Consider the following 11,059-nt stretch of genomic DNA (forward strand, 5'->3'; position numbering starts at 1 on the left):
GGCGAACCGGATGCGCTTCTCCCGCAGCCGGAAGTGCCGTCTTCCCCGTCCGCTCGCGCAGAAAGCTGCGCGTGCGCAGTGAGGGCGGGGGGGGGGGTGTCTCTGCGGACCTGAGAGGAGGCGCGAGCGCTGGCGGCGGCGGCGGGGGGCTGGGGCGAGGAAACATCGTAGGCCTCGGGGTGAAACGTGAGCTGCCCTCTGCGTGGCGTGGCGGGGTCGGGGGCCTTGTTGCCGGGGGGAGGCCTAGGGGCGAGTTGGGTTGGCGGGTCGCGGGGGGGGGGGGTTCCCGGGCCTGGCCAGGAGGGGTGCGGGGGGTTCCCGGCCCTGGCTCGGCCCGGCCCTGGCTCGGCCCGGCCCTGGCTCGGCCCGGGGGGGGAGGAGATGGAGGCCGGGGGGGTAGGGGAGGAGTTCCCGGGCCTGGCCGGGGGGGGGAGCGGGGGGGAGGAGGAGGAGGAGGAGGAGGAGGGGGGGGTTCCCGGGCCTTTCCGGGGGGGGGGAGCGAGGAGGAGGAGGAGGAGGGTTCCCGGGCCTGCCCCGGGGGGGAGGATATGGAGGCCGGGGGGGGGTAGGGGAGGGGTTCCCGGGCCTGGCCGGGGGGGGAGCGGGGGGGAGGAGGAGGAGGGGGGTTCCCGGGCCTGCCCCGGGGGGGGAGGAGATGGAGGCCGGGGGGGTAGGGGAGGGGTTCCCGGGCTTTTCCGGGGAGGGGGAGCGGGGAGGAGGAGGGGGGGGTTCCCGGGCCTGGCCGGGGCGTTGTTCTGAGAGGCCGTTGGGTCTCTGCCGTGATGAAGCAGGCTGGTGCTGGGACAGGAGAGCCCAGTCTCGTGTTGGGGCTGCGGGGCCGTGAGACCACATGGCAGGCGGAGGGGCAGGACGTTCATGGGAGGCTTGTTGTCCCCTCGCTGAACTCGAGAGGAGTGGGGGCTGTATGGGATTTGGGGCAGAAGTCGGTCATTCCTTCTGAAAATTAAAGGCCACGTTTCGCTTCTGGTTTTCAGGGGGAATGAGCAGCCCCTGCTCCAAATCCTACACGGCCCGGCAGGAGCTGCGGTCGCTCAGCACCTCTGACAGTCCAGCCTCTGTCTTCAAAATGCTGCTCAAGTCCAGTGGCTGTTCTCTGAAGCTGAGGCAGCACCTCCTGTAGCTTCCTGGCTTGCCTTCAGGAGCAGATCTGAGCCTCAGAGACTGTGTTTTGAAAATCCTAGATAGCTCTGTGCTTTTAACATGTATGCTGTGGCCACTTACGCACCTCAAAAATAAGCATGTTCATTGGTGCAATGCTAACAGTCAACGTACTCACAGTAAACTGCTCTTAATGAGAATTATTATGTTCCTGTGCAGGCCCCACTCAGGACCAATGCTTTGACACCTCAAGTAGCGATGTACAAACACCTCTGCTAACATGGTGTCTGCCCCAATTTGCTTTTAGTTGATGTGCAGTATTTTTCTGTTTATTGTTTAGTTCTTGTATCATTTGGTTCTTTTACGTATAAAATACTGGAAGTGGCAATGCAAGATACAGTACTTACTGCAAATAATCAATGATTTGTAGCCATGCTGAATTTCAAATTGTGTTACGTGTCCAACTTTTACAACATAGATCTGGGCCAGTAGACATGCCCGCTAATTAACTAGTAGCTTTCGAACATTTTTGCCTGATTCGTGAGTCTGTTAAATATCTCAGGCAAAAGTGCAGAATCTTGAAACGGAGAAAAATATGTAAAAGTAGCCAGAAAAATGAAATCACCCGTGAAACTGCCCAAGGCTCCCATCGAACCATTGTATTAGGTGTGCTAGTGCTGTTTGAGGGTGCTGATTCTGATCCTGCATCGCTTCCTATGGCACGTAACAGCCAGCGGGCTTCTTATGAGAGTCGGTCTGTAGACATGGGGTTTATGCTGGAGAAATTAGGTTGGAAAACTTGGTGGGCAGGTTGGCTGGGAGAGAGCCTGCTAGCAGATCTTGGGGAATTTGGTAGCAGGAGAATTGGTTCCTACCTTATTCAAAGGCTGCTCTGGAATCTGGACTGAACATGGCAGGGGATGAAATTCAACCAGAGTCCCATCAACACTTGACTGCTTCCATTGGGCTTTCTGCAATCCAGCTGCCAATGAAGGAACATAGTGTAGCCTTTAAATAACGACTCACTGTGAATTGTACTCTTTATTTTTCCCAGACTCCTTTTCTCACCTAAGTCACTTGAAGTGCAAAAGCCCCAATCATGGATTTTCAACATCGCCCTGGAGGTAAAACTGGGAGTGGAGGCGTAGCCTCATCTTCAGAAAGTAACCGAGACCGCAGAGAGAGGCTTCGGCAGCTGGCTTTGGAAACTATTGACATCAACAAGGTGAACTTTGATCTCATTATGTACATAAAGAGAGGTAGACCTATTGACTCTCACCAAAGAGATGTTACAGGATTGCCATAAACTGAACAGGTGATCAAGAAAATATTTTAAAATAAAAATGGATTTCAACTTTTAAAGAAGTAATATATAAATGGTCACAGGGAATGAGTATTACACTGCGCCAAATTCCAGGACTTGCTATATTCAGGCCAAGGTCAGTACCAAAAAAGAACCCACTATTAGACTGAAGGATCAGTTGTAGTTTCATGTGTATTATCCTTCAGACTACTGGGGCTAAATATGACTCCTGTGTATCAATGGAAAGCTGAGGTGTTGGCCTTTCAGATTATGTGATAGTGGATCTTTAAAATTAGTTCCATGATTTTTTCTAATAATCCTCTTTTCTTTCTCACCTATACCCCAGCTCTCTCCTAGTTCTGATCTGATATGGTTGTTCAGTGGGTGTTACCTCACAAGCTTAGAGTTAGATTCAAAAACTGGGGTTCCCGTTTTCTGAAAAATATAAAACTAAAATCAAGTCAGTCTTGAAAGTGATATGAAATAATGCAAGACTAATCAGAATGATGTCATTGACTTTAAAGTCCAGTATGATGCAACTTAAAGATGCTAGATGTGATTTGTTCAGAGCTGTAAAACTCTGCCAGAGCCAACAGTCTTTTTCTAAGTGGTGATCCTGGACCAGGGATTAGAGAGAGAGAATTCTGATCTTCTGACCTGTTGTGAAGGACAACTAAAATTTCAGAATTTTCCCCCAAAACCTTAAAAGATGGAGGCCCAGAACTACACTCTTATTTTTTTCCCTCACTGTATTCCCTGCAAAGACTTTCCGTCCTTGGTCTAGAGTAACCAAAATCAACATTTTAAAGCCATCTATTTTCTCCCACTTTTTCTGCTTCTACCCTTCCCTAAAATCTGGGAGGAGACCCTCTTTGACTGCTGTGTTTAATGACTAAATAGCAAGAGCGAAAGAAGGTGCCTGACCTAAGAATTCTAGTGACTATCCCACTTACGGGCACTTGGTTATTAAGATTATTATAGTTTGCATTAAATCATTGCAGAGTGCTTGTTTAGGCCCTAATTCTGCATGTTGTGATGTTCAGGTTGACTGTCTGTGCAGCGCCCCATTGAAATCAGTGGAGCTCTGTTCATGTTCAGAGGTCTACCTCCAGGAAGTAGCTTGTGGGATCAGGGCCTTAGTGGAGAACTATGGATGGGAATGAAATACTTCTGGTGCCCTCCTCATTAGGAGGGATTTTAAAGACTGAACTGAAACACTGTCATTTGATCATATAAACAGTATATCTACTTTGATTGCAGACTTCTCCGGACAGGACCATACTTTCCCATTGCCATTTGTACAGCATGAAACATGCAGTTGATGCTTAACAAATACATTGTTTTTTAATCCTTTTGAAAGGAATGTTAGTCTCATAATTGAAATCAATGAGCCTAAGATTCCTCTCTCCAGTCCAGGAACGATCTTGCTGTATGTATACTAATTACCTTTGTCTGAAAATTCAGTGTAGTGCAGATTGCTGATATTTGCGTGTGACTTCTCTCATTCAGTTCTTGTTCTCTTATCCTCTCCTTAGGATCCTTATTTTATGAAAAATCACTTGGGTTCTTATGAATGCAAACTCTGCCTAACGCTGCACAACAATGAGGTGAGTTGAGCATCTGCCTGTTGATCTTAGTGGAAAACCACTGTTCTAGAGGTGCATCGGGTTCTGGCAGCTTTGATTCAGCGCGTGTGGGGGCAGTGAGAGTAAAGCACATTTAAACGTATGCTGTAAATCGGGTGCTCTGGTTTTGTGCACGTTCTACACATTATTCAATGCAAATTCTTCTACCATACAAAATATGGGGTTAACATTAAGGGGACCCTAAATATGAACATTATTAGGGAGCAGATCCAAGAATAGCACAGAAACTGGCATCCATCTTCAAATCAATAAAGTGTTAGCTACCTCTCACGAATTTCCTAAATCGATATCTTTTCATATTACACTGTCTCAGTGTTACTTGTTAATGTGAGCTCCGCTTCAGAGCAGTTCTGTTTAAAAGGACTTTCCTTTGAACTAATCCACACTGTTCTTGTGTTGGGTGTGTATTTGAATAAACTTCCAGTGGGTCAAATTCAATCATTCATCAAGCTTGAGTGAATGTCTTTAGGTCTTCTGTTTACTCTGCTGTTGAGTATAATAGACACACAGTTGTGCTGTCTTCAGATGTAACCCCTTAGAGATGGTCTGATTTCCAAGGGGATGACTCCTACAAACTGGCTATTTTTTGTTTTGTTTTGGAGGACATTGGATAGAACTTGTCCCTGAATTTCACTTTGTGACAAAAGGTTCTTACAGTACCTAAGACCAGTAGAAATGTATCCATGAGTTAAAAATTAAAAAAGCCAATGGAAAGGTTTGATTAGGCTCAAAAACATAGACTGTGTGTGCAATGCGCCACAGCACAAAGCTAGTGCAGGAAAGCTAGAAAGTGGTTGCTGAGAAACTGAAACAAAATAAGTAAATTTGCCATGTCATATTATTTCACTTTTAATAATCTACCTAGTTTAAAAGTACCTCAAAGATGTCTTTTTATTTAAGAAAAAAAAAGAAAATTAACTTGACGGTTTCTTTGTAAGAGCTAGGAGAAGGAGCATAATTATATGAATTGAGGTTGGTTTTCATGGGGAGAGAGTAGTAGATCCAGACTCTTGTCTGGAGAAAGTATCACCACACAGCCCCACTGTCAAAATCTCTCCACTACTCCCTCTGAGGTCTGTTACCCGACTGCCAGTTCCTGAACTGACCATTGGGTGTGTAGGAGTGGAAAACGGGCGAGACCTCCCAATGTGGGTTGAGAGGTAAGGAAGTGGAGGGTTGGGACATGTAAGAGAGGAAGGGATTGGTGGTTGAGAGTTGGGTTGGTGGAAGGGATAGATGAGGCCCTGAAAAAAAAAATACATTTTTCAGTTCCTCAGTGTAATTATGAGGAGGAATAAATTTTCCCTTTGTGCTGTAAGGGTTAAAATGTCAGTGTTTCTTAGAGCTTCCTTCACAGGACAGGTTAACTCCCGATAGTATCTCATCTGTGACAGTTGGATACCTCCCAGCTTACTGTCATATTTAATTTTCTTATGTCTTGTTTTGTTGCAGGGAAGCTATTTAGCACACACCCAGGGGAAAAAGCATCAGACCAATTTGTAAGTTCTTAACTGCAGCATTTTCCAGTCTCTGGACATTTTAAAATACATAGTCACTCTTTAATATGTACTGGGTATAAGTTTTAACAAATACTTCATCCCCGAGTATTTGTTTGCAGTAGAAATCAGAGAGCAAAATTAGTTTTGCTGTATGCAGGAGGTGAAACAGTCCAGTTTGGTTTTTAAGCTTCCCTCTTTCCCTGGGTGCAGCCCAGTAAGTAGTTCTTATTCTCAGTCTCATGTCTTATTCTTATGTATTGAGTGATTAAAGTGGCTGAACACAAGGTGGCTGCTGCTGATGGTGAGGAATATCTGGGAAGCCATTACACAAAAACACATTGTACCTGACATCACTAAAATACAAATATATTGTAAGGAACAGCAGGCATGGAACGTTTGTGATCTATATGGTGTCTAATTCTATGACCTGACAAAGTAAGTTATGGGACTTCTGGAGTACAAAAATAACTTTCTTTAGAGCATTCTGAAAGTGAGCAAAAGCTCATGAGGGTGGGGGATTTGAACATAGAGTGTGAAAGTTTGATAAGCTGTTTGATGGACGTTTTAGAAGCTTACTTCCAAGGAGCTGAGCAATGCAGTGGCTTAGGGTGCTAGCCTAAGAAGAAGGGTGGCCCACTCATTAAAGCATTAGCCCGGCATGTGGGAAACCAGGTTTAATCCCCTGCCCTGCCACAGACTTCAGGTGTAACCTTGAGCAAGTGTCTGTGCCTCGGTCCTCCAACTCTGGGAGGAGAAATACAGTAATGTGGCGCCATACAGTCTCCCTTACTGTAGTGTCTAAATCCTTAGATAAATACCGTTACACGTTCGGAGCCTTTAAATCCATGTGTCAAGACACCACATGCAGCTTAAGGTTATTCAGTGCGCCTCAGTTGACAGCCTTTGCTAAGGGGAAGCTGTGGGTCACAGTTGACCTTGATTGACGGAGTGGAGTACTGGGTCTGGACCATCCTATCTCTTTAAAAATAAATAAGTAAATAAAATTTAGTGCAAATAAAGAGCTTGATGCAGAGGGATTGGGGCTCCCCTCAGTATGTCCTTCTCAAGCCAGCGCTGGTGAGCCCTTAATTTCACAGGCACTAAATTCACCCACAGAATTAAATAACAAAAGTGCCCTTGATTCAGTTGGCAGGAGCCTCAAAGCTGGAGCAGCTTCATGTGCTAGGTGGAATGTGACGCACATGGGAGCTCTTGGTTCAGCATTGTTGCAGTGGTGGGTTCAAATTCAAAGCCTTATGGGCTGTAGTTCTCTGCATCAGGGAAGGGGTTGGGAAGAGACGGGTGGCAGGGTTTCAAAGCTGGAGAGAGTACTCTGAATTGAAAGGATGACGTTCCTACGTGTAGTTAGATGATGACCGTCTCCTGTCCTGATTTCAGGGCTCGCCGCGCTGCCAAGGAAGCTAAAGAAGCCCCTGCCCAACCTGCACCAGAAAAAGTCAAAGTGGAAGTGAAAAAGTTTGTGAAAATTGGACGACCAGGTTATAAAGGTAGCTAGTGACTGGCATATCTGTTACATCAGGGTACCTGGTGCTCTTTGGTGTTTGCTTGAAGTGCAATGCTGTGGGTATTAATTATAAATAAGCCTTTTAGCAGATCTGGTCACAAATTATAGGCCCTCGTCCCTCTCTCCTTGCATTGTTTTGTTTTCCCATAGAATGACTCTTTACAGCTGGGAGTGAAACAAGGATCTGTTCAGTAATACGTTGGTAGTCACAATCTTTCAGCTGTTACAGTATCAGCGATGCAGGAGGTGGACAACATCAGATGTAGTCTGGCTCTCCTCTGCCACCTACCATTGTGCCTCTCCTCGGAGTATAAGTCTCCCCCTTTCTTTCCACAAATGCTGAGGGTCACTAGTGAGATTTGTAGTATCAACTTTGCCCACCCGTTTTTATTAAAATAAATAAAATCGCATGGCACTAAAAATGAGGCTTTGTCATTGTGTTCTTGGCCAAAACTTCCCTTCTGCTTCTTCCATGTTGTGTCCCCCTATCTCCACTTGTTTTGCAGTGTGGTGTGTGCCAGTTCTCTGCCTCTGCCCCAGAAGTGGCTGCACTTCACTGGTGCTATATGTATAGCTGAACACTTTGGGTTAAAAGCTATCAAATAATGTAGAGTATTAAAAACACTAAAAAACTCCGAATGTTCACGCAATTGTATTTCTCTGGAATGGTGCTATTTGCAATACTATCAGTTCCTAAAATAGGATTAGTGTCACTCCAGCCTCAATACTGTATTGCAATTTTCAATTTTTTTTTTTTCATTTGTGCACCCCTAAAAAATTTTGAATGGAGGTGCGGACCCCTTTTGAAAATCTTAGACATAGTCTGCGGACCACAGGTTGAAAACCACCCTTCTATGGTAATGGCAACCTTTTGTGGACCTCTTAGACATAGTCTGAGGACTCCAGGTTGAAACCACTGCTGTATTGAACTCATTCGTTATTCTCTTACAGTGACCAAACAGAGAGATCCAGAAATGGGCCAACAGAGCCTCCTCTTCCAGGTAAGGTACTGTTTATGAGCATCTCTCAGAGGGATGCTAGGTTAAGGAATTGCTCCGCTGGAAGTTCCCAGGAGAGTGCATTAGAAAAGAGAGACTGGCATTGTGGGTCTTGGCTCCGTTCCTGGTAGACACGTTCCCACTCAATTAAAACCAGCCATCATCATATTCTTGACACGGGCTGAGGATTGAAGGGGTCCTGGAGATTGAACCACCCTCTTGTTCCTAGGGATGGTCTCTGCAGGACTGCGAATTGGCACCGGTGCTGGGGGAAACTTTCACTGCTGGTACTACTGATGATGCTGTAACTATCATTTTGGTGAATGGAGAAATCCGCGACCAGGGCTGTCAAGCTGGTTTCTTTCACCAGCAGTAAATGTACTAACTTCTCCATATGAAGGATATGTATCGGCCTTTCTTTATAGCTTGGGGTGTTTTGCTGAGGAGGGAGGAATGAGTATGCTACAATATCACCCCACAGATCGATTACCCAGAGATTGCTGAAACCATCATGCCTAGGCATCGGTTCATGTCTGCATATGAGCAAAGGATCGAGCCCCCAGACAGACGTTGGCAATACCTTCTGATGGCAGCAGAGCCCTATGAAACCATTGCTTTCAAGGTACAGTTGAGGGACTTATTGGCTAATAGTGATTGGGAAGGTGTCTCATAGACTTTAAGGCCAGAAGAAACCACCATGATCACCTAGTCTGACCTTCTGCATGTTGGTCTCTCTGCCACCCCATGCACACTCTGCATTTGTTGAGCTCACAGTGGGAATAAAGAGCAGTGTAGACCTGTTCCATCAAGCCTATGTGGATGCGGGGGGCTTGGTTGGCAGTGTTGAAAGAGGGGGGGAAGCACAGACTCCTGGACCACCCTTTGGGATCAACAGCGGCGTGCGGCTGAGAGCATGGAAACCAGGGCATCTGAGCGGCCGAGGAATTGTCTGCCTCTAGCACAGAAAGGAGCCCTTTGGGCCTTGCTCCCGAGTCCTTTTTTGCAGGTGTTAAGAGGAGCTGTTTTCTGTCGATACACTTGCCCTTGGCAGATATGAAAGCAACTTAATTCCTCCCCTCTGTCTATTAAGGTCTGATATGAGCACATCTCACAAAAGCCTGGAATAGCTGTTTATCTTGCAGCTCTAGTGCTAAAAAAAAAGGGCCATGGAGCTAATCTGGTGGTGCTAATAATAGTTCTTTACTCCTTTTGTTACAGGTGCCAAGCAGAGAAATTGACAAAGCAGAAGGAAAGTTTTGGACCCACTGGAACAGAGAAACCAAACAGGTAGCTGGTGACTCATTTTTCTCACTTCTTTGTGAGGGAGTGAAAAGATAATGGGGGTGAGATCGGGAAGGAGCATAGGCCAGTGGTTACCAATAAACTAGTACTGATACTTCACGTTCCTTCAGTGATGAGCCTCAGTGCTGGCCTGCTGAGCCTCTCGCAAGACCAGGTTCTGAGCTCCAATCTCCAGTGTGGGTTGAATGCTTGGTGATGGGTCTGGCTGATTGATTACATTTATCCAGTTTCCTAAGGACACTGGGCACAAAGACATAGTGTGCTCAAGTTCTCCTTTCCTTGATCCTGTGCTCAAAGTTCCGTTTTCTCTCTAACTTGTCTAACATGTCCTTGGCACGTGATGTGAACTTCCTTGGCTCATCTGAGTTACTAAAGGGGCAGGTGTTCACCACCCAAAAGCACAATTTCAATAAGCCCCATTATTGGCATTCTCAGCAGGGAGATGGAGGTTTGAGGGGTCATCAAGACTGAACTCCTCACCCATAGAAGGGGTCCCTCCAGGTTAGGTTGAAGTGCATTTCGGGGAAGCTAGTCCAGGAGGCAGAACTTACCACCGGGAATGCACTGACTTAGCAGCAGCACAGCCCCAAGGGACCAATACATAGCAGCACCATGCACCGCCACTAACAGGCGCTAGCGACTGTATGGGTGATGTGCCCACGCAGTGTGTGTATGTGTATGTGTGTGTATATAATTAATATATAAAATACATGAGACTGCTGGGCCCAGTAGAGCAGGGATGGGGTGATCAAAATAGAGATTGGATGTTAAATTGATCACTACTCGCTTAGTGATTAGTCAGAACCCAAAGAGGGTGTTTCGGAGTATTTAGAATGAGAAGTGGGACTGTGTTTGGTCCAAGCCCAGGGGTTGTCTGTTGATGGAGAGGCTGAGTGTGATGTGATCTGACACCTAGGGCTGAAAGCATTAAGCATAATGTTTCGATGGTTAACAATGTTTCTTGGGGTCCTGGGAGAGAACATGGCAGGATAGCCACCTCGTGAGGTTCCCAAGCTGTTTTGTTGATTGAATCTGTCTCTGGTTTTTTTGCCCTAGTTTTTCCTTCAGTTCCATTTCAAAATGGAGAAGCCCCCAGCTCCCCAGAGCATCCCTCCTGGACCCCCAGCTGTGAAGAGGCCTCCACCGCCCCCACTGATGAATGGCTTGCCTCCACGACCACCTCTCCCGGACTCCATGCCACCGCCACCACCACCGCCAGGAGGCATGACCTTGCCACCCATGCCTCCCTCTGGACCTGTACCGCCCCCAGCACCACCACAACTGCCACCAGCTCCTGGGGTACATCCTCCTGCTCCTCTGCCCCCCATGATGAGACCACCTCTTCCCACAGAGGGGCCAGGAACTATTCCCCCCCCACCTCCTTCCAACTGAAAAGCTCCTCCTGGACTCTTTTCCCAGTGGACTCCTTTTGGTTCGTGTTTAATTACAAACCGTTATTTGCTCAGAGGGAAATCTTTGTCCTTTTTTATATGCTGATAGCTTTGCCAGAATCCTGTAGGTTCATTAAAAGGCTTTCTACGTTGTTTTCTGTATCTACGTCTGTTTCTTTGGATTAAGAACGTTGTCTGTATTTTCCCATTAGTAGCGTTAAAGGGCTCAAGAAAATGGGTAGATAAGAAAACATTGTCTGCCTTGCTATCCTTAGT

General features: G+C 46.6%; 1 protein-coding gene across 3 annotated transcripts; it reads left to right on the plus strand.

The window, feature by feature from the left end:
• Positions 1 to 10,936, plus strand: SF3A2 (splicing factor 3a subunit 2). 3 transcript variants are annotated; one of them, XM_043535926.1, is made up of 9 exons: positions 1 to 167; positions 2,174 to 2,344; positions 3,958 to 4,029; positions 5,521 to 5,567; positions 6,966 to 7,075; positions 8,044 to 8,093; positions 8,572 to 8,712; positions 9,309 to 9,377; positions 10,449 to 10,936. In XM_043535926.1, exons 2-9 carry the CDS (start codon positions 2,219 to 2,221, stop codon positions 10,782 to 10,784), a joined length of 951 nt encoding a protein of 316 aa, XP_043391861.1. In that variant the 5' UTR covers positions 1 to 167; positions 2,174 to 2,218; the 3' UTR covers positions 10,785 to 10,936. The 3 variants fall into 3 exon arrangements, with proteins under 3 accessions (XP_043391861.1, XP_037741566.1, XP_043391860.1); XM_037885638.2 differs by having other exon boundaries at positions 14 to 186; XM_043535925.1 differs by lacking the exon at positions 1 to 167 and adding an exon at positions 996 to 1,185 and having other exon boundaries at positions 2,172 to 2,344.
• Positions 10,937 to 11,059: the final 123 nt, after the last annotated feature.

Source organism: Chelonia mydas, chromosome 25, assembly GCF_015237465.2.
Source record: "Chelonia mydas isolate rCheMyd1 chromosome 25, rCheMyd1.pri.v2, whole genome shotgun sequence".
Taxonomy (NCBI): Eukaryota; Metazoa; Chordata; order Testudines; family Cheloniidae; genus Chelonia; species Chelonia mydas.